General features: G+C 54.1%; 1 protein-coding gene across 4 annotated transcripts in view; it reads left to right on the forward strand.

Moving 5' to 3' along the window:
- The window catches only part of LINGO1 (leucine rich repeat and Ig domain containing 1), a 165,216-nt gene that overhangs the window by 19,746 nt on the left and 124,296 nt on the right, over positions 1-21,174 (forward strand). Inside the window, exon 1 of one of the 4 annotated variants that reach the window (XM_069797872.1) lies at positions 7,924-8,013. The exons of the other annotated variants lie outside the window; for them this stretch is intronic. Coding sequence (XP_069653973.1) covers positions 7,939-8,013 — 75 coding nt within the window. The 5' untranslated portion in view covers positions 7,924-7,938. Of the gene's footprint in view, positions 1-7,923; positions 8,014-21,174 lie in introns of those variants that run through there. 4 annotated transcript variants of the gene reach the window in all.

Raw genomic sequence — 21,174 nt, forward strand, 5'->3', positions numbered from 1 at the left:
CTGCGCCCATGCAGAGTAATGCCAGCCCCTGCCTGCCCCTTCCCTCCAGCCTGCCCTTCCTGGCGCCTGCCTGCATGTGGCTTGGTTGGCGTGGTGGCTGCCCATGGTTTTTAAGGCAGGCAGAGGAGATGTGCTCTGTGTCAGGCTCCTGCTCTGCCTGTGCCCCTTCTTCCTCACGGTCTCACCCCTTGCCCAGGGCCACAACACCCCAGGGCTCCCTTGCTCCAGCATGATTATTCACTGAGCAACGTGTCTGCAGGAACAGACAGTGCCAGAAGTGTCTCCTGGGAGTGAAAATAGGTCTGAGACTTGCAGTAAACATTTCCTTCAGATTCAAGCTTATTCAGTCATCGGTCATTTGACCTAACAAAACCCTGTGGCGCTCCATGAGCCATGGAGAAAGCTCCCAGAGCACACAACCTGTTAGTGAATGGTTGGGATAAGTCATATTTCATAGACTCAGCCAGGAAAAAGATTGCTGATTAATTCTTTTTAATAAACAATGGTAAGCAGTGTGTCTTGGTTCAAGCCAGACTGACTTTTACAGTGATTCATGGATTTTTCCACAGGAAAAATCACCTTTGCGGGGATTGCTGGTGTGCGGGGTGCCTGCTTGCCTTCGTGAGTAATTCCACTCCCCCCCCGCCAAAGTACTGGGGTGTGGAAAAACGATGAACTTCTCTGCGGGAACTGCAGGGGGGACTTGAGAGGGAGGAAGGGTGAGCTTGGCTCTACCACCGAAGCCAATGACTGTATCCTTTTGAAGAGCACCGCAGGAGGTGGGGGAGTGGGAATTTCACTGCCAGAAATGCTGAAGGAGGCGAATCTCGGGGAAAAGAGACCGGAGCCGAGAAGTCTATGCATGCCATCCTGGGCTTGGCTAAGCGAGGTCAGTTGGGACCACCTGATTGCTCCCCCTTGCAACGTGCTGCAGCACTCCTCTGGCAAAGCAAAGGCCCAAGGAGAAGCGTGTCCCGGCATCATTCATTTCTATTTAATTTGGTTTTTCTTTATTTCTAGCGCCTTGGCTTCATGCTGGAAGCCAGCCAGCTTCCATGGTCCTCCGTGCCGCTGGGATCTGAGGGTCTGGGGCAGGAGCATGCGCCTGGAGGCGGCAGCGTGCGGCTGGAGGTGTAGCGGGTGGCTGTGTGATGCTGCTTTTTAAAAACAGGCGAGGTGGGATGGGGAAATGCCGGGCGAGGCACTAGTCATAGGTGTGAGCAGTGCCTGTGCCTCGGAGGCGGCACTGGGGGTGGCGGCGGCCCTTGCTGCGGCGTTGGGGCTTGTTTTTTAGTTCGGAGATGGAAGCAAAAAAAAAAAAAAAAAAAGTAGTAGTTCTGCTGAGCCTAAACGTGAAACTTAATTTAGTTTCTTGGTGAGGTTCTTTTGACCGTTCTTGGTGAAAAATGCAGGTATATGGCCAAAACCTTGAGTTTCCCAGCAGAGGAAAGGAAAGGTGGCACAATGGTGGGAGAGGCTTGTGTAGAGACCCAGTTGGGAAGGAGGAAGAAGGAGAAGTCATCCTGGAGGATGGTCCAGCCCCGGGAAGCAAGAGGCAGGCTGACACGTCCCTTGGTGCAGTAACATCCCATGGCAGCATGGCTTTGCCCACCAAATACCCACCTGGCTCCCCTGTCCCCGCGGTCACTCCGTGGCATTGGCAGGGGCGGCATTCCCAGACCAGCGCGCCGACTCCTCCTTCTCCAGCCCTCCCTCCGCCGCGGTGCCCATCCCATATTCATTACGATGCCCGTGTACTTCTCTAAGCCCAATATACTTTGAATTACTGCTCATCTATTCCTCTTGACATCCTCATGCTCATAACTAGGAAGCCTGCATTACCCGTTTGCACATCTGTCAAACTGCGTGTTCCTTGGCCATTTCCAGAGATACATAAAATTGCCCGTGGTTATGACATTATTGACAACCCGCCCCATCTCCTTCCCCCTCCCTGAGCCCGAATGGCTGCCTCGCTTTATGAGGATTGATATTTGGGCAGTAAATATTTTAGAGCCTCATCTGATGAGTGTGTCTGTGCGGGTGAATACATTTCTGGCTGAGGACAGATGTTGGAGCTATCTTCATTGGAAATGCGGGGCCTTGGCTTTCTTCCTCCTCCCTTTGCAGCATCTCTGTCATCTCTCTGCAGCCCCCCCTGGTGCTGCCTGTTCCCAGTGGGAGGAAAGAGAACTGGAGGGAAAAGCCAAGCAGAGGTTGCCAGGGATGACTAGGGCTGGCTGGGCTGGTGGAGCTCTGCAAGGGACGTTGGGAGTCCATGGTCCATCGCTGCAGCATCCTGATGCTGGGCTCCCCATGCCCATCAGCACCAGGATTGAATTTCTATGGGCAAGGTGGTTTCCTTTCCCAAACCCAGGGAAACCACCAATTCCTGCTGTGCTGGACAAGTAGTTTCAGCCCTTTTGGAAAAAAGAAGATAAGTGTCAGGCTATCTGTGGTTTCCGAGGGATATATTTTGACTGTGCTGTTCCAAAGAGCCGCTTCATCTCCCAAAGTTTCAAAACGCACTTTGGTAAATGCCTTTAAAGAGGAAACAACTTGGGAACAACAGAGCCTGGGTGATCTGAACAATATTTTTTTATCTTGCTGAGAAAAGCAAAGGAGACCATTTTCAGTTCCTCAAAATGATTTGCTTGCTTTTCCTTCAATCAGCAGAACAAAAAGTGTTGCCTGATTCCTAGGGAAGAGAAAAAGCAGGTGCAGCTCCTGCAGAGCGAGCCGGTGCTGGGCTGGGCTGCAGCTGCCTGCAGTTCAGGGTGGCGCAGCTGGGCTCGGGCTAGAGCTCAGCTTGGGCCATCGGGATTCAGGGAGCTTTTAAAGTACATCTGCACTCGGACTCTCTGGGAGTTGTGCTTGTCCTACTGAGTGGAGTTGTCCTTGCACCCAAATCCAAGCCTGGGCTGGGACTCGGGTCCCTTCCCTGGAGGGAGGAGGACTGCACGGGGGCCTGGCACAAGCCCTCTCCCACCCAAGGGGGTTGGAGCACGTGCAAGGCAGGTCAGCCGATGGGTCCCCCCACTCTGTGCCTTCTTGTTACCATTTTTCCTGTTTTTTTTTCTCTCTAAGCCCAGATCGAGTGCATGGAGATGTGTAAAAAAAAATCAGCTGCCTGGGGGGTGGCTTTGCAACTGCTCTGTCACAATTCCTTGGAGCCTTTATCAGGAGGGCAGGAGTTTCCTGGCTCTGAAGCGGGATGCTGCGTGCCGGGCTGGGACCTGCCACCGGGGGGGCCAGGGCAAAGTGATGTGGGGGCCGCCAGGCTGGGACCCCCGCTGGCACGTCACCCGAATGCCTGCTGTTCCCAGGGTGTGGGTGTCTTTTTCCCCACCCTCTTTGCTTGCCGATGGGGGGAGCGATGTGCAAAGGGGACTCGGCAGCATCGCTGGATGTTATGGGGCAGGGAGTAAGTTGGAGCATTTCTGGGTCCTGCTGCTTGGGGTTTGAAGCTGTTGCATAGGCAAGGGGGTGCCCAAGGGGGTATGTGGGTTTCCAGCGGTGCCCTGTGGGCCAGAGCCTGTCAGCCACCTTCTCGGGGACTGCTGTGCTGGTGCTGGTGAGTGCAGGTGGTTGCTGGTACCACGGAGTCCGCTGTACCTCTTACATCCAATTCGCTCATTCAAGGAGATGTCTGTAACATCGAGGAGCTAGCCTGCACAGGGCGGATTTGTGAAGGTGCTGGGGAGAGGAGAAGGTGTCTCAATCTCCAAAAAGCCTCGCTGCAGGAGCCGCGCACCGAGGTGAGAAGTTCAGTGGCCTCGTTTACTTGCTGATGAAGGATGCTGCCCTGGCCCTGGCCAGTCTGCTCTTTTACGGCAATATAGTATCTATTTATTTATGATTTCCGTGGGTGGTGTTTTGGATGATCTATTGAGCCAGAGTGAGATATTTTGAGGCACAGTGAGATATTTTAAAAACATCTCATCACTCTGGAAATATCCATGGTGCGATAGCTGCGTATTAGTCATTCGGAAAGGGAGTGATTTCAATGAAAGAAAAAACATTTCATCTTGTCAGAGCATTTTCACTCACTGTCTGCCAGGCAGCTGCTGTCAGTCTCTGTGGCTGGTTTTACTCTTCTCAGACTCTGCCTTTTTATTTTATTTTCTAACAAGAAATAAAATAAACCCTCTAATGGATATTGGTAGCTATGAACTCATCAATTGTCAGTAAGAAAGAGCCTTTAAAAAGATGCAGTAAACCCTCTTTGCACCGGATTATTTCCAGTGGGATTATTTCTCCTGGGGACTATCTCCATTTGGAACGAGAAACTCCTCCTCCAGGTATTGGACCTTGAACAAAAGCCCCTGCCTCTGACATGATTTATCCCCCTGGAAAGTGGGAGTAACTCCAATACTCTTGCACACCAGCTGGGGATGCAGAATTAGGCTCACGGAGAACAGGAGAAGAGATGGTTTTCTTCTAGGAGGGAAAAAAAAAATCTGTAAGAAAACACAAATGATGAGGCCCCATCCTGCAAGGGAAAACAGCACAAAGCCGTTCAGCAAATGAAAAGCCAAATGAGCTGTAAAAAACCCACTGCCATGGTAGGAGAGATTTTCACTTGGAGGGAATCCACCATAAATCACCTAATATTCAGCTTTGCACTGCCATTTGGGAAAACGTTCATCATATTCTACTGGTCTCTGCTCTATTTTATGTGTATCTATAGCTGGGGTTTCTATAGCACAGCCCACACGCCCCGGGGAGGAGGCGATTCGGCCGAGATGTTCCCATCTAGTTTGATCATTCTCCATAATCAGGCTAAGAGTAATTGCACTGTAGTTACGCCGTGAGTACTATGCACTGTCGCTTTGCGGGACACAATTGCCTTTGCCTCGTGCAACCACTAGAAAACTGCTTAAATGACTTAAAATTATCCCTTTGTGCTTAAACGCTTGGTTGGTGTTGATACCCAGAGTTTTCCTGGGGTGCAGGATGCTTGAGCACATCTAAGGACACCTTCAGGGAAGCCTCCTGAGATTGGGCTTGTGCCCGAGCTGTTTTGGGGTGGATGTTCCTCTGCTGCCGAGACTCCCCCTTGGCCGTCTCCTTTGAGTTAGGGAGTCCCGGCTGGGTTTCTTTCGCATCTGCTGCCCAAGCCCTGTGTGCACAGGCAGCTGCCTTCGCTGGGGCTTGCCTGCTTCTCCCAGTGTGCTGCCATGGTGCTGAGCTCTGGCTGCATCCCCGTGCATGCCCACCCCACCTCCTGCTGCTGTGGTCAGAGTGACTCCAGCCAGGGGTTTAAAATAGAAGCTCTCAACTAATGAGAAGGAGAGGGCAGGGGGGAGGCAGCCGGGTCCCCCCCGGGAGACTGCCAGCAGTGTCTCAGGGTTTAGTGAGCCCTCGTGCCTTGGAACCTTCTCCCCAGCTCCCCTGGGACAAAAGGGGCATCGTTCCCCATGAAAGCAGGAATCAGGGGGGGTCAGGGTGGCAGCTGCCCTGGACCAAGCGCCCATAAACCCCATCCCTCGCTAAAAGCTGGGCTTGGCAGTTGGGACTTGTAAGCTGTACAACCGTTGCCTTTTATTTCTGGCAAAATGAAATGAAAATGGCAGACCAGAGCCATTTCTTTCCTTTAACCTTTTCCCTTTCATGCCCATGCTTGACCCAAAATATTCTTCTTTTGGTTTGCACTTGGCGTTCCCTTGCCGGACGCTCTTTACACAAGCTGACTTCTTGCATTTCTTGGCCAGAGGCAGGACTTATCACCCACGTGGTGAATCCTCTGCTCTCTTGCCCTCTTGGCGTGGCATCTTCTGCATCCCTTTGCTGGTGGCGAGCACGTCCCCATCCCGCGCCCCTGAGTCAGCAGTATGCTGCTGCTGCTGGCGTGCTATTTCAGCTGAAAAAAATAAGAAAGTTTCAGTATTTAAAGTATTTAAGCAGATGGGAAGCCACAAACTACAGTCGGTGGAGGGAGCGTGTTTCATGACTAACAAAATATGCCAGGTAGGCCGTTCCACTTGAGATATTTTCAGGAATATAATCACTTTCACACATCTTCATAAATTTGCCAAAGTGTTAGTTTTCCCCCATATGGATCGGGGAGGATGCAGCATGTCATGACTGTTGCACAGCATCTTGAATGCTGTGTCTTCATGGTGGGGTTTTTTTTTTTTTTCTTTCTCCCCCCCCCCCAGAATGTAATTGAAATAAAACTTTGATTCTCCCTTCCCTGTAATTAGCGTGGGCAGAGGGTCATCCTTGAGTGTTTCGGTGGGGGAGCTCTTTGGCCTCCATCCAAGGAAGGGCAGAGGAGGCAGCCGTTAAATCTCTAATAATTCCCCCCAAAAGGGCTGGGGTTGGGCTGGAGCAGTGCTGGGGATGCTGTTCCCAGTGGGGTACCAGCAGGTGACAGGGGGATGCTCAAAGAGAGCCCCAAAGGCTGCATCCTTCCCATTGAGCTCCTCTGAATAGATGCTCTGGCATTGCAATGGGGTAAACAAATGCAAAATATTTTGAAGTCATTCAGTCTCAGCATTGGATTCTTTCTTTTCTTTTTGGTATCGTGGCAAAATTTAATAAAAGGACCCGTTTTCTGCATGTTATTGATCTTTCACTCAAAATCTGGGCCCTTTTCCAGGGAAAATGAGCCCTTTTGTGAACAAAGAGACAGGCACCTTCCCAACAAAAGTCAGTTTTCAAATCCAATATTCTGTGTGTTTGAAATTTCATGTTTCTGATAGGAAAATATCAATTTCACTCAAATTTGCAGAGAAGTGATGCTGGGGGGGGACGACGACGGGACTGCCCTGAATGGATTGATGAGCACTTAAAGGCCAGATTGCCAGAGGGATTTAAAAGCAAAGGGAAAAGCAACCTTGTCACTGATTTTGAACAGCTTGTGTTGTGAATCCAGAGCCAGGCTGTTGGGCTGGAGATGGTCCTGCTGTCCTCATCCCTCGGGGACCTGGAGCCTTCATTGTATACCTTGCACATGGCAGGAGGGCTCAGCCTGCCTCTTCTGACCAGATCTCAGCCTCAGTGGTTTATATTCCCTTTTTTTTTTAACATGGTGGCTGCTGGGGCCAGATACTGAGCTGGTGTAAGTTGGTGTTTCTCCGTTACCTCGGTTGGGCGCCCCAACAAGAGCTGCTCGCTACTGTCTTAGACAAGCTGGGCTTTGCCAGCGGTGTTTTACAGGTTAAGTCATTAAATCTCTGTAGCTCATTTATTTGTTGGTAAAGCACTTGGGAATTGCTTGGGAGGAGATGTGTTACGCTCCCTTGGACCACGCAACCACATGGATGCTCAGCTGTTGGGCAGGGCTGCCGAGCTGGGTATCCTAAACACGTGTTTATAGCGCAGCCCGTTGCTGCGACACCCTCGTTATAATGAGGGGGGCTGCATTCGCCTCCCAGTCCTGCTGCTGCATCCTTTGATAGCAAGTAAATTGTTTTTTCTGCATCTGCTTTCTACCTGTGCAGCAGTGATGCTCTCTCTTCGCTGTAATGCGGAGGGGATGGAGGCAGTACTGGCTCAAGGGCGTTGTTCCCAGGGCTGTCCATCCAGCACCCTGCTCATTCACCACTGCTACATAAAAAGTTTGCCTGGTGACTCTGAGCAGAGAAGTTTCTCCCCCCGCCCTGACGGGATTGCTCTTGGTGCTTTGATACCCGGCTGCATGTGTAAGCTTGCTTATCTTTGGAAAGGCACGGCGGTGCTGACAAGCAGCGCAGGAGATGGGGGCTGTAGGTGGATCGTTTTTAGCAGCGCGCACGCACGGAGCAGACAGCTTGGGCATGTTCCAAAACACTTCCCACGCCCCCAGGCTGAATTTTAAGAAGCTGGGGCATCTGCACATTCAAAATGCTCCGGGGGGGGGGGGGGGAGGAGAGGGGGGAGGGAGAAGGAAAAAAAAATCCCAAAGGCAGGCAGAGCAGCCAACGCGTGGAAGGGGCGAGCAGCACCCAAAGGCTGATGTCTTGCTGCGGAGGGGAGTTTGTTGCAAAGGCTGAGCAGCTCCAAGCCGCTCTCCGGAGGGGCAGAGCACAGGTGAGCGTGGAGCAGCGGTCGCCGGCTTGCCTTGCGGCTGCTTGCAGGCTTGTCTTGCTCTTGGTTGAGTGGGGGGAATGGGAAGAGGAGCTTGAGTTATCCAGGAACGGTGTCCGGGTGAGTGCCTGTTCCTCCTGTCCAGCCGGTGTGGTGCAGCCTCTGAGCAGCTCCCTACATTTGGGGGCCCCAGAGCCTTGGAGGAAGAGGGGGGGTAGTGGGGGGCAGAGCTGTCTTCCTTACAGTGATGGGGAGATGGGAGTGAGCCCTGTCCTCGTCCCACCTCGGGTGCTTCCAAGGGCTGCCTGGGATCCTGCCCATTAATGGCAGGAGGTGTCCCACTGAGTTCTTTCTGTGTGGCAGCCCTGCTACGCAGGACTAGCATCATCTCCTTTGCATCTCCTGGAGGAGCTGAAACAAGCAGGCAGTGGGCAGGGGTTGATGTTGGGAACATGCAAGCCCTGGGCTTGCACTGGCTGGCTGAGGGCTATTTCAGCCCTACTCTGGGTTCCCTGGGTCAGGGTGGGATATACAGCTGGAGAAGGGGACCTCTGGGGGATGGAGGACGGAGGACAGCCTGTGTGTGCGGTCCAGTGAAGTCCTGGAGCCCCTGGAGTGATGATCTGGGGCTTCCTCTGTGAGTCCTAGTATAGCTTTAGATAAGTAGCTTCAGGCTGTGAAAGCTGGGAGGCTTTCTGTGCTGGGTGCCCAGCTTAAGTGCTGAGAACACCCCAGTTCTTGCTGTTGCTGCTCCCTCGAGATCCAAGGTCCCTGCTCCTGGTGTCATGGGGCCTCAGAGGTCTTGCACTGGAGCATCAGGAAGGGGCAGGTGTAAATCTGGAGAGCCTGAACTGTCTTCCGAGTTCCTCAGCTTACCAAGCTGGTCTGCGCTCTGAGATCCAAGGATGGAGAGTGCATCCATCTGCATGCTCCCTCGAGATCCTATTCCCTACTGCCGGCGAGGAGGACGACCGCGTGACGTCCTGGCAGCCCTAAGCCGTTCTCGTAGGGCCGTCTGGGCTCCGACAGCTCCCTCCTGCCTCACAAACGGCGCGGCTGCTGGGCCAGGCACTGAAAGATGCTCCTCCCGGCGCATCACGTGCAAGAGTGGCATCTTCCCAGTGTTCCCCCGTGGTTGCCTTCCATGCTGCTCAGCAGGCGGTCACCCTGGTGTCTGGGCGATTCACGGCGTGACCTTCTGCAAACAAAGCAGGCAGCTTCTTTAAACGTGACTTTTGCCTGGTGGCAGCAGCTGGCATTGAGGAGACGGGGAAGCTTGTGAGGAGTGAAAATGAGAAAAGTCTGGGTGTCGAAAGCAGCCCTGCCTCTCCTGTGAGCTAAATGCCCCCAAGCTCAGAGATATTTTCCTTTCCTTTTGGGAAGAGGAGACTTCTTGGGAAGCCTCTACTTCCTAAGCATGCCTCCCAGAAGAGGCTGAAGCAGACTCTAAATGACAAACTTTCTAAGTGTCTTGGTACCAGCAGAAGTGGTGCTCTCCACTGTGTCCTCATCCCCAAGGTAGCCTCATGGCAAGGAGCAACCTCTTGGTAACAGATAAGTTTCTGGGGTCCCTCTGTTCTCTGTCCCTCATCCCTTGGGTGGGCAGGGGTACCTTTGCACCTCTGGCATCCAAGGGAGGAGGACAAGGCCCTCCTAGCTGCGGTGCTAAACACAAGATGCTCTTCTGCTGTGAGCCCCAGGGTGAGGAGGAGGAGGAAGGCAGAGAGGGATGGGGATGGACCCAGGGTGCCCTGGGGGACTGGCTCATTCTTGATAATTAGTGGTGTAACCAGCCATCTCACAGCCAGGCTCCTGGCAGGTAATTACCTTGCTGGGTGTAGGGAAGGGAGCAGAAAGACTCACTGTCCACAGGGACTTTAAAATCTCCCTATTCTTGAACTCATTTGGGAAAGGCAACCAAAAAAAACCCCAGACCAACCATATATATATTTTAACAGAGCTATTTCTGCCAGTCAGGCATGCCAATTTGTTACTGAAGTGACACATTTGGTTTTAACTGTAAGAATCAAGGGGATTTTTGCTTTTCTCCCTTTTCAGTCCCTGGGGCAGGGGGTGGCTGAGCCAGGGGGCTGCAGGGGGTCTGGCTTCCTCCCTGGCCCAGCATTGTTAAGCTCGTACAATTTAGAGGGGTGGGTGGGCAGAAAAAGAAATCTGGGAATGATCCCCATCTGCTCGTTGCAGCACGGTGAGGTTTCCACGGGGCCAGGGTATCCTGCCATCCCTTTGGTAACGTGACTCTACAGATGCCGCCTAAGGGCTGCCGGGGGTCCTGGCCCCGAGGCTGGCTGCTCTGCCACCCTGGGGACGGTTCCCCAGAGCTGCCCTGCAGGTCCCTGCCAGCCGTGTCGGGGCTGTGCTGGGCAGTGCTGTCCCTCGTGTGCTCCTTGTGCCCGGCGGGTGGGATCGCTGCTGGCCGGAGCAGCATCTGCGCTCTCCTCGCACCTCTTGCCGGGGCCGGGGACCTCATTAGCTGCCTCCATCTCCTCTCTGTTTATCTCTGGTTTTTCAACGGCTTGCCTGAATTTTGTTTTTTAATTTTTTTTTTTTCCTGGCTTGAAGGGAGAAATGACTGCGTGAGTCATGATGGGGCCTGACAGCTCCCTGCATGCCCTGCCAGGCTCCTACTGAAGTTGGGCGGGGGATGCTGCCCCCCCGTTGGGGGACATGGCAAGGACTGGGCATCCCAGCCTTTTCCCCCCATCACCCATTAACTCTTTGCTCTGTGGTGCTTGGCACGGGGTCTGGCAAAGCTCAGGCCTCCAAGGAGGGGTTGGGGGTCGATTTTTGATTCTTGTTGGGAGGGCAGTGGGGACATCGTGGCATGGGGTGACAGGAGGGCAGCAGGCTGGGAACAGCTTGGGATCAAAGCCTGGTGCAGCCCTGCCTCTGTCTGTTGGCTGTAGTGGATTTGGGGCTGTGGTCAGCTAAGGGAAAGGCTCTTGGCCACATGTGTGTGCCTTGTCCAGGAATAGGCTTGCAGGGATGACAGGCTCGTTGGGTCAGTGGCCTCATCCCCATTTCAGTGCACCTGGGATGTCTGCTCCCGTGCAGAGTGGGGGTCCCGGGCTGGTGCTCCCCGTGGCACCTCTGCTGAAGGAGCACTGCCGCTCGGTGCCGCGCACCGGCGGGGCGCAGGGGATGCCGATTCCTCCTCCTCAGCGCGGGGCTGCGGGTGCCAAACCACGTCTCTCCTGCTGCCAGTCCTGCCCTGTTGGCAACCTCTATCCCCCTTCTTCCACACCCCATCTCCCTTTGGAAAACCAGCGGTAACTCTTAGTGCTGTCTTATGGATCATTACTTTGGAAATCCCAGGGAGAAGGGCGCTTGCCTGTTGTCCTGCATGGCTGGTGCCATCCTCTGCAGCCCATCACCACCCTGGCACCCCTTGCTTAGATGGCAGGGCCACCCTGACCTGTTCCTCGCCACACTAGGATGCTCCCAGCATCTTGCCCATGCTTTTTATAGCCCGAGCCCTCGCTTTCCGGCAGGCTCACCAGCTGACCTGGATACAGCTGTGCCACATTTGGGCTGAGCTCGCTCGCATCTCCCCTGCTCCCTTCTCGCGTTGCGGTGGGCTGGAGCTCGCTTTGCTGGCTTGTCAGTGCTGAGGAGGTGGCCTGGTGCTGTGCCTGGTGCACCCCAGGCTCTTCTCGCAAAGACGGCAGTGTCCACCATCCTGCTCGCTCTTGCGTCGAGTGTTTTCAGTCCAGGCTGGGTAATAGGGATTTCTGCGAGCACGCACCATGCAATCTCTGCTCCGCGGGGGTCCCTTTTCTTTAGCAGGTGCTTTTTCTCTTAGATGCTGTTTGGCAGAGAGGGAACAGGGACAAATTAGCATCCTCGTCATTTCTGGCTCTCCCCCCTCCTTGCCTGCCTGCCTCCCCTCCTTTCTCTCTTTAAAGAGATTCAGGTCATGCCTGGAATTAGGGCTCCCCGAACTGCAGAGAAACAGGGTTTAAACTGCTTACCATCGATTAGATGGATTGATTTGGGTTTGGTTCGTCCCCCCCAACCCTTGCCCTCAGCTTTGGATGGGCGTTCACAGCACGGCGCGTTAATCCTCGCTTCAATGTCTTTGCCATCGTGGGCTGCTCTTCCCTGTCCAGGTGGGTCTGGGGTCCCTGGGGGGCTGCTCCCTGCTTTGCACCCCACTAGTAGCCAGCTGTTCTTGACACAGAGACCTTGCAGGAAGGCATTTTATTTAGCTGCTTCGTTTATCACGGCGCTCCGGCTGGGATTAGACACAGATAAGACGATCAATAAATCCTCCTCTTGGCTGAGATGTGCCGTGAATTTTTTGGGGAAGGGTAGGGAAAGGAGGGCATCCATTCAAAGGCAGCAAGCCTGGCCGGAGGCGAGGGAGGGGACAGGCAATGCTGCGAGGTGGCAGGGAGGGGACCCTGGCCAGCCCTGCCGCGATCTCGCTGCCGGTTTATAAGAAGACATCTGTACGTGGTAGAGGAGAGAAGAAACCCTGCGCTTCTGCTGTGGCTGGCATGGCTGTGCCGCCGGAGAAAGTAGGTCAGGCTGTCCTGCAGAGCCCGGTGCAAAGGCAAAGCCCCCAGCACAGCTGGGCACCCACCTCTCCCCAAATCCCCCCCGCCTTCCCCGGCTGCTCTGCTCGCAGCTGGGGGCAGCCTGCCCCACGCCAAAGGCAGCTGCTGCGGGGCTGGGTTGGCATCAGCCCCTCACCCTGGCGTCAGGGCAGCTCTTTACCGCTGCCCTGTGGTCCCAACGGTGGTGGGTCTGGGTGAGGGTGGCAGCCTGAGGCTCCGTGCAAGAGGAGAAGCAGAGCTGTAGGGATGCGGTGGCTGCGGGCAGGTCCTGCATGTGCGGGCAAGATCCCCTGCCTGCGTCCTGCCTGCATCCCTGAGCCGACCTCCTGGCTCGCATGTGTATTTCGCTGCAGGTCCAGCATCACAAGGGAGCGGCTGCTATTCTGGCTCCCCAGCATTTTGGGGTCCCCCCTAAACTGGGGATGGGCAAAGCGCAGGGCCAGCCCCCCCACACTTCTGGGAGCGTTTTCTGCATCGACGGGGAGATTTGGAGGGGGGAGGAAAAAAAAGGTTAAAGGCAGAGTTTAACATCTAAATCTGCAGCGATTTTGGGTGCTTCTTGGGGGTCTCAAAGCCCCCATTGGAGGGGAAGGGGGAGCAGGACAGGATGAGTGACGGGAGTCCCGTGGGTCGGGCTCAGGCAAAGCTGGAAGATGCCCCAGCTTGGCTCAGAAGGATGGCTGGGTCCATCACCACTTCCAGGAAGGTTTTGTGGCTGCTGGGCTGAGGAGAAAATTAAGATGTGCTTTCAAGACAGAGGTGTTTCAAGTGCAAATCAGGAGCATTTCCCCGGCGGAGCCCAGCTCGGCACTTTGCTATAGCTGTAGGCACCTGTTGTGAGATGGAAAAAAACTCTGAAATTGCCTTTGCCACCCGAGGGCACAGCTGGGCTCCCGCTCCTGGCCACGCTGTGGGGAGGGATGCTGTGGGTGCTGGATTGCAGCCATGGGAGTGCAGCTTGCTCCAGCCAGGGGCATGGGGCCACGAACCCAGGACTGCCAGGTTCAGGGAGGTGACAATCGCACGCTAACATGGCTCTGGTGGCTTTGGTGCCGTGACCCAGGGGGTAGAGCTGGGCAGGGGCACTGCATCCTCCAGCGAGGACCTGGACTGATCCAAGAGGGCTGGTGGTGAAGATGCAGCAAGCCAAGCAGGGAATAAATTGAGTGTGTATATCACAGGCAGGTCTGGGCTTTATTGATTTTCAATGAAAGGCTGTGTCATGAATTTTTCTCTCCCACCGTATTTGCTGCAAAGTTGCATCTTGTCTCCAGGCATTAACCACTGACTAGAGAGCTCATTTTTCCCCCCCCAGGAGATGCTGGGGGGGAGGCAAGTTTGCACATGGTCTTTTTAAGTGCATGATGGATGCAGCGGCTTTACTAATCCAACACCAGAAGAGAAAGCCAGTATTAACAGCGGAAAATGTTATGTCCAGCACTTCAAGTGACTTATCGCTAAGGGGCTGCATGTGGGATGTGTCTTGTTTGATGGGCTGTGTTATACGTGCCTTGCTGCCCCAGGATCCATGTGGGAATGGTGGTCCTGGTCCTTGCTGTTCCCAAGGGGGATGGGAGATCAGCTGGGGGCCTGGGGATTGTCCACTGCTCTTGCTGGTTTTCCTTTCCTCCCAACGAGAGAAAGACTCTAAAAGAGACTGGACGTAGTCCCTGTGTCAAAACCTTTTTGGAAGCTGCTGAGACATCTTGTTGCACCCTGCTTTTAAGCTGGTGTTTGAAATTTGGAGTGACTCTTTAATCTTGAAGTCATTGTTTTTAAACATTAAAGAACATTTGGAAATGCATATAGCATGAAATGTTTTAGGAGACATTTCTCCCCATCTTCAGAAACGCTTACAAGTCTTTTTTGCTTCTCTGATGAACGTGTCGAGGATCTGGAGGAAAGCATTGAAACCAGCTGAGGGTTTTAAAAATCGATAACCAACAGAAAAAGTTTGAAGGGCTGAGGATGGGTTTGTCTGGAAAAGAGGCAACAGAGAGGAGTTGTTTTACCTGGTTTTGGGTAGGACCATGCAGTGAGATGCGCAGCTACGGCAGCTCGTGGCCTCACAGGGAGAGGCTGGGAAGTCTTGAGGGGAGTTGGGAATGTCCTGGAAGGGTTAACTCTGGTGCCTGGATATAGCTGGATGCACTGAAGCTGAAGTGGAGCCGTATGCAAATCTATCCACTTTCATAAACTGCTTAATTAGGCGAATGTTAATGAGACGTTAATTACTGTTGTGCCGGCGAATCCCACGGAATGGAGATTATGTTTCTCTTCAAACATCCAGTCTTAATTATAACTTGCACTTAATTCCACTGTCTTGCCTGGGACGGAGCCGGGTGGGGAGGACGAGGCGCCAGCTCCCACGGGTGCCCACAGTGCGTCCTCCATCCTCGCCCGTGCCCCAGCAGTGGCTGTGGGCGCGTGGGGATGGAGCCGTGGTGGTGGCTTGGGAATGGTGGCTGTGAAACCCTCCCTCGCAGCCAGCTCCTTCCATTCGGGTCCAGCTTGGCAGCAGACCCTCCGGGTGCATGTCGCTGGCAGGTCAGGGTGGAAAATCCCAGGTCACCTATAAAAGATCCCATCCTTTTCCTTCGTGGGCTTGGGAAGCCTTCAGGAGGTCCCCGTTCATGCCCTGTGTGCTCCAGGGATGCCACATTGCTCCGTTCTGGAGGTGCCTGCGCCAGACTGGTCAGACAGGGGCAGAGGAGCCTCTGGGGACAGGAGCATCCATCCTGCGCCCGGTCTCCTCCTTCCTCACTTTCTATTTCTACCTGCCTTGGCCTTTCCAGCCGGACTGAAAATGCTTTCTGCTGCCTGTGATTCCTGATTCCTGTATGTTTTTTTAATTGATGGAAGTGCAAATCGCCAGAGGTCCTGCTTCCACAGTGCCTGACGTGTGCATGTGAATATTTTTAAAGTACGGCTTCAACTTGGAGATCAGCAAGAGATCACTGCAACGATGAGCAGAGAAACAGCATCCTATTTCCAATTTTAACACCCCCCTTTTTTTTTTTTTTAGATGGCTTCCATTAATGTTCAGGATAATATAACGCTTTCAAATGAGGTATTAGTGAGCCATGAAATCTGCATCCTCAGGTGGTTTTTTTTTATCTGGTTTTCATCCGTGCGTATTTGGTGGCTGCTCCGGGCTACCTGCGAGGTTTCCTGGGTCTTTGCTCATTGCTGCCAGTTGGGTGGCGGAGGGGACAGCATCATGAGGCTGAAACATGAGGTTTGGGTTCCGTCAGGGCTTTTTTGGTACCTGCGGGGAAGATTTCTTCCAGCAGGAGGGCTCTTTTTACACAACGAGTTGTTCGCCTTGCCGCTGCTGCTGGTGGGAGAGCCCACAGGCTGCCCGCACCGCTCCTCCCGGCAGGAGCTCGATGTCCTTCACGTCCCCAGCAAACGGGCTTTTTAATTACACATGCTGCATCTGCACGCCTCGGAGCTCATCGCCAGAAACCTGCAGCTGGAGAGTGGTGGCCGTTGTCCTCTTTGGGCCCTTGCTGATGGTTGGTGGTGGCTGGGGAAGCTGCTCCGGGGTCAGAGCCACTTTGGATTTCCATTGCCCACCGCTGCAGCCTCGAGGGGTGATAAGAAAGAGTGTTGTCCCCCGAGCAACCCACACTGGCGGGGTGACAATTCTCCACATTGGATGTTTTCAATTACAGAGGGTGTCAGCTTAGGTTTCGTTTTCCCATCGTTTCTTTCTTTTCTCCCCTCTGTTCCGACTCTGCTGTTTGATTTCCAGACAGGTTTGATATTTCCTCTCCCTGCAAGCCGGCAAGCCCTGGGGACTTCTGCGGGCAGCTCTCTCCGGCGCCGCTCCTTTGATCGCAGGGAATGTCCCTCCCGTGATGGACAGGCTGGGCTGGAGGACCAAGCGCGGGCAGGCTGGCGGCTGCCCCCGCTGCAGCACCCATGGGGGGTGGCATCACTCGGGCTGCCCCGCCGGGCTCCGGCCAGCTCTGCCTGCTTCTCACTGCCTTCTTCCAAAAATCATCTGAACGTGAATTTTTTTTTAATCTCTTAAAAAGCTTTTCTACCAGAAGAAACGTGTCCAACAACCGGGGATTTTTGCCTTTTTTTCTTATCTTCTGTATTCGGCACCTCTCAACGTTGAAGTCCCTGTTAATTGATTAAGAATTAATTAATTCCCATTCCTTTAATTTCTAAAAAATGGCAGGACCCAGCCAAGTACCCCCTCCCAGAGCCGCCTGCCGCTCCCTCCTCCCCTCCTTGCAAGAGCAAATCTCGAACAAACAGAGCCCTGCTGCAAAATAAACAGCTGCGTGGGAGGTGGAGGCAGCGTTTTGCATACGATTTCAATAAAATACAGCATGTTTGGGAAACATGAGGGACAGCAAAGCCAACACGGGGCGGGGGGACCGAGAGAGGCTATTGCCTGCATCGAGACCCCAACACCGAGATGCCCCCACATGTCAATGGCTCCTGTGCCGCTTTTCGGAGCCCCAAAAAGCCGCGAGCGGGTGCCGGTGGGACCGGGTGCTCCGGCGCAGCCCCTCCGGGGTGTGAGCACCCGGGGTTCGTACCCAAGGGGAGCAGCTCCGGCTGGGTGTCGCGGGCAGAGGAGCAGGCAGGAGAGGAGAAGCCTTCACTCAAACCCACAATGTTCTGCCTGCAGCCGCCTGTTGCTTCTAATTGCTGAGCCCAGCACCCACTGGCTTTAAAATGAAGTAAAGGGAGGAGAGAGGAGAAAGAAGGGTTTGGCTCAACGGCATGTCTAAATTAGCCTTATTGTGCTGGGAGCCGGGTGTCAGGGTAAATCCATTTCCACAGTACCGTCTATCTTTACTGAGTGGGATATTGGGGGACAAATGAATGTTCTTCGTATATTATCGTGGCCTGACAGCGATGAGGCAGGCAGAGGCGATGCAAAGGTGATTAATGAGAAAGTTTGAGTTAACGAAGTGTAGTCATCTCTCATTAGGGGGAAATGAGTTCCTTTTACCACCAGCCATTGGGCTTGTGCAGTTGGGACCGCTCTCGCCTTTCTTTTTTTTAAAATGCCAGATAATTTGTTTCTTATTTACCTTCGCTCACCAGGTTGATGGTGTGATATCGCTCGCCCTGTTTGGAGCGCCTGCGCTTGGACTTTCTCACTACCCGCCGATAGCAGCGCTGAGTGCGTGTGGGGGGGATGCTGATGGGAGACAGAGATGCTCCTGGGGACATCGAGGCAGGGACGCAGTGTTCAAAAGGGGATGCTCAGGGCTGGGGGACCCCTCTCCGCTGGGCAAGGGAGGGGGAAGAAGTGGCTCTCCAGCAATCTGTCAGAGCCAGGAAAGCAGGTTTGCAGCAGGAACCTGCAATATTAACGAGTCTTTTAATGAAAAATATATCTGCTGTTCAGCTCCCTCACAGCCTGAGACACCGGCATGCTTTTTGGCTCAGTGATGGTTGCTGCAGGACCTTTTATTTTACAATAGCTGAAACAAAACTGGAATCTATTTTTAATCCTTTCCCTTTCTGCCTTGCTGCCTTCCCTTGTCACCCCGCTGTTGTGCTAACCCCGCAAAAGCTCGGTCAGGGTTTGGGAGAGGCCAAGGGCCGGGTTGGATGCCCCAGCTTACAGCGGGAAGACTATCCATCCCTGTATGGTCCCTTTGCCCAGCAATCCTGGCTCAGGCCGTCCCAGTCAGGGCTGTGTTGTGAAAAAGGAAAGATCCATGGCTGTCTGCCATTTAGTAGCTTTAGCTTTTCAAGGAAGGAGGATTTTTTTTTCCCTGCCAGGTTTGGGGCAGGCTGGGCAGGATCTCCTCAGCCTGGATTTCAAACTGTCTTATGGCAATCATGCCTGGAGGCAGAGGTAAAGGCTGGGTCATGACAGTTCGCTCTTTTCTGGTGCTTTTCACGCTGGGATTTCTTAGCAATTCCCAGAGAAGCCAGCCACTGCAAAGCCCGTACTGCTGGCGAGGGGCGGAAGGGGCTGGGGAGGTGGGCTGAGGTCCCGTGCAGGGTATTTGCTGCCAGACCCTACTGCTTGGTACGTTTGGGCATCCCCAGAGGTGGAATACGTGTGTTTGGGCAGCGTCTGGCCCTGCCAGGGCCGCTGGCAGCCGAGGCTGCAGCCCCCAGGAGCTGCCTTGCCTTCCCTGCCACCCGCTGCCTGCAGCCGCAGAAGCACCGTTTATCTAGAGCAATGAGAGACCTTAGAAAAATAACAATAAAGAAAAGGTATGTGAGAAGCACCTGTGAAATAATAACAAGATCCCGGGGATGGAGCTGCTTTCATCTGGGAGCTCTTTGCTAACTGCGGGTTGCTCCTGTCCCTCGTTATAGAGAGAGCCTGGTGGCGATGCGCCCGCTCAGATCTTTCTTTCTTTTCAAGATCCCCCCGTGGCGTCCCACAGGCTGGTGAGCCTGGCCCCTGCCAGCACATCCCTCCTGCTGCCAGCTGCTGAGCTGATTTTTAATCCCTCTAATCAGCCCTGCATCCAACCCCAGTGGCGGTGGGAGAGCTGGGCTCGCCCAGGGCCATCGTGCCTCCCCGCCGCCTTACATCCCAAATGAGAGATGTGGCAGGGCTGTTCCTGTGCTGGGAGCTATGGAGTGTGGAAATCCCATGTCTTTGTAAGGCTGAACTGCCAGCTTTGCAGCCGGTCATCTCCCAGCCAGGGTAGATGGTGGTTTACGCTTGTGCCAGGTCTGGTCCAGACCCCTGGGGAACACCAAAGTGGTGCAAGTGCTGGCAGGAACCGTGCTTCTTTCCAGCTGGATGGAAAACATCCACCAAAACTTGCTTTCCTGGGAAAAAGCCAGTTCAGCAAAGCTAAAACACTTGTGTGACTCTGTGTTGAAGCCAGGGGAGGTTTTTGATGCTCTCACACGGGTACAGAGGAGCGTGGGCTCCCAGGGCCGGGCTGTGGGAGAGTTGCCCCCACAAACGGCCCCAGAGCAGGGTAAAATGTGAAGGGACCACAGTAGCAGATGCTGGGGAGCAGAGAGGAGGATGGGGTGTTCCAGACACATGGAGAGCCTGGTGCTGGCCTTGCCTGGGGCAGAGCTGATGTTTCCAGTTGAAGCCCGCATTGCTCTGCCCTGTTCTGCTGCTTGCCAATGAGAGGGGTTTGCTGGCTGTTAATGCGTGGTTATTTGCACATGGCTTGGGAATGGCTTTTGGCATGGTCCCTGGTTGGACTTTTCCTGTAATAAAATAATTCTGCTGCTGTGGAGAGAGACTCTTCTGCAAGAGAGGATTAAGGTGTATTTCAGAGCACTTTGCCTCTTGGTCCGTGGCATGAAGGGAGGTGCAGAGGAAAGGTGCTGCATCTTATTTCGAGGCTCAGTAGTTGAAATATCTTGTGTGAGCTCAGGAGAGGAGGGATTTCTGCAGACCTTGAGAGCTGCAGACCTTGAGAGCTACAGACCTCTGCAGGTTGCTAAAAAGTGGGGGTGTGGAGGAGGAACTGTGTCAGACCCAGATTACATCAGTGAGGTGGGCTGTGGGTCTTGTAGGGTCACTGTCACCTCGGAGGCGAAGGGAGTGATGTGACGGTCAGCACCTGAGAGCCCGCTCAGACACCGGTGTAACATCCAGCAACGTGCTTTCGGCTGTGGATAAACAGGTTTACACCACTGTGCACGAAAGCAGGATCTGGCCCAGGGCCTTCAGCAGCTGTGGAGACACAGGAGGCCAGAAACAGAGCATTTAAAGGCTAATGAAGACGCACTAGAAAATTATTAGCTTTGCAAGCAGTATTCCTGTGTGCTGGAAACAGGGGTATTATGAAGTTCGCACTAAGCCCTTGGAGATCTCTTGAGCAAGAGTGATCTGCATGCCGCGCAGTGCTATTATTGGAAAGGGTGGCTTCGCTGCCTATCATCTGGCTTTGCTGAGTTAGCTCTGTGGACTGTCGCCAAACATAAAGCATCTTTTCCTCGGCCGTTGCCAACCCACCTACTTGGAGTGGGTGATGGCTTGTTTGTTCCTCAGCTCATCTGGAAAAAGTGAGTGTCCCTGTGGGAGGGTGGGAAGAGGGAGCATTGCAGGGTGGCATCTCCCGAGGAAAGCAGCGGATTGCTGGGCATGGGCATTCAGCCGGAGAAATGTTCAGTATCCCACTGCAATCTCAAGATGGTCCTGCTTGGCTCCTGCGGACGCCCTTTGCTGTGTGTCAGGCTGGGTCATCGCTGCCTGTCAGGCTTGGTCAACTCATCCCCCCACAAGCTCCTGAGGGAGCTCCGTGCAGTGGCAGATCCCCCCCACCTTCACTCTCAGGGGGCATGGGGATGCTTTCTCTTGGCCTGAACCTGGCCCAGAGAGGCTGGACTCTCCCTGGTGTGCTGCCACTGCTGCGAGGCTGAGCCCAGCCCAGCTTTCCTGGCGCTTTCGGGCGCCGGCGTGGCACAGGATGAGACGTAGTTTCCCTCTCGGCTCCCGCTGCTTTCAAGGTGAGGAGCACTTGCTGTGCTCCTGCTCGGGGTGGGAAGCATCCTTTGGACTTGGCACTGGATCCGTGCATCCCTGTGGAGACGCGCTCCTTGGGAGATTGCTCCCCAGGACTCTTGACAGCAGCCATGCTGGCAATGCCTGCCGCTGCCAGCCCTCCTGCTGCTG

The sequence above is a fragment of the Haliaeetus albicilla genome, chromosome 12 (genome assembly GCF_947461875.1).
Source record: "Haliaeetus albicilla chromosome 12, bHalAlb1.1, whole genome shotgun sequence".
NCBI classification, from domain to species: domain Eukaryota; kingdom Metazoa; phylum Chordata; class Aves; order Accipitriformes; family Accipitridae; genus Haliaeetus; species Haliaeetus albicilla.